Source organism: Eurypyga helias, unplaced genomic scaffold (genome assembly GCF_000690775.1).
Source record: "Eurypyga helias isolate BGI_N326 unplaced genomic scaffold, ASM69077v1 scaffold22415, whole genome shotgun sequence".
Taxonomy (NCBI): Eukaryota; Metazoa; Chordata; class Aves; order Eurypygiformes; family Eurypygidae; genus Eurypyga; species Eurypyga helias.
In genome coordinates, this window is record NW_010249798.1 from 1 (window position 1) to 890 (window position 890).

The 890-nt window shown below is 64.4% G+C and overlaps 1 protein-coding gene across 1 annotated transcript in view; it reads left to right on the top strand.

Annotated features, from left to right (window-relative positions):
• The first annotated feature begins 48 nt into the window (after positions 1 to 48).
• LOC104509532 (cell death activator CIDE-3-like) overlaps positions 49 to 890 on the top strand; it is a 1,264-nt gene continuing 422 nt past the window's right edge. Inside the window, exons 1-4 of the mRNA XM_010151501.1 lie at positions 49 to 98; positions 268 to 409; positions 513 to 662; positions 814 to 888. Of these exons, the coding sequence (XP_010149803.1) occupies positions 49 to 98; positions 268 to 409; positions 513 to 662; positions 814 to 888 (417 nt within the window). The remainder of the gene's footprint in view (positions 99 to 267; positions 410 to 512; positions 663 to 813; positions 889 to 890) is intronic.

Consider the following 890-nt stretch of genomic DNA (forward strand, 5'->3'; position numbering starts at 1 on the left):
GCTCTGAATCCTTCTTCCCTGGCAGGCTGGACTGTGCTCCTTGCAAAGATGGATTATGCCAAGTCCCTGAGTCTGCGCCTGGCTGCCCCTGTCTCCAAGTAAGTATCAGGGAGCCACTGTTCCTGGGGTGGGGGACATCGGAGCCCTCCCTGCTTTGGCACCTCTTGGCCCTGAGTGGCTGTGCTCCTCCCCATTGACTTGGAGATGGCATTGCTGGGGGCTGGCAGGGGGCTCTCGGGATACCCTAATCCCTCCATCCCTCCCCAGATGTGTCTCAGCAAGTGCCTCCATGACCCAGCAGCTGCTGTCGAGCCCGGCCCCGCGGCCTCGACCCTACCGCGTCTGCAACTGGGACCGCAGCCTGCGCAAGGGCATCATGGCACACAGCCTTGCCGAGCTGCTGCGCCAGGTGAGCGGGGGGCTGCCCATCTGCTGGGGGGGGCTGTCTGTCCACCGAGGTGGATAGTGGGCTGCCCACTCGCCAGCCCCACTCACCCCCAGCGCTCCTGCAGGCTCAGAGTGCCCTGCTTGCTCCGGGTCCCCTCTCGCTGGTGTTGGATGAGGATGGAACCGTGGTGGAGACGGAAGCTTTCTTCCGGACACTGGAGGAGGGCACGGTGCTGATGGCCCTGAGCAAGGGGCAGGCTTGGACTCCTTCCAAGGTGAGTGTGCCCCTGTGGGGCAGGAGCCTGGCTTGTCCCATCTGCATCCCACGCTGGGATCAGTGGGGAGGTGATGCTGGGCTGGGAGGTACCTGGGATACCGGGTGAGGTGGGGCCAGGCGGGTGGGTAACCCCAGTCCCACTCCCCTAGACACCTGGCTACCAGCTGGGCTTGTCCCGCAAGCCCCCTCGGAGGATCGATGTTGCCTGTGTCACCTTCGATCTCTA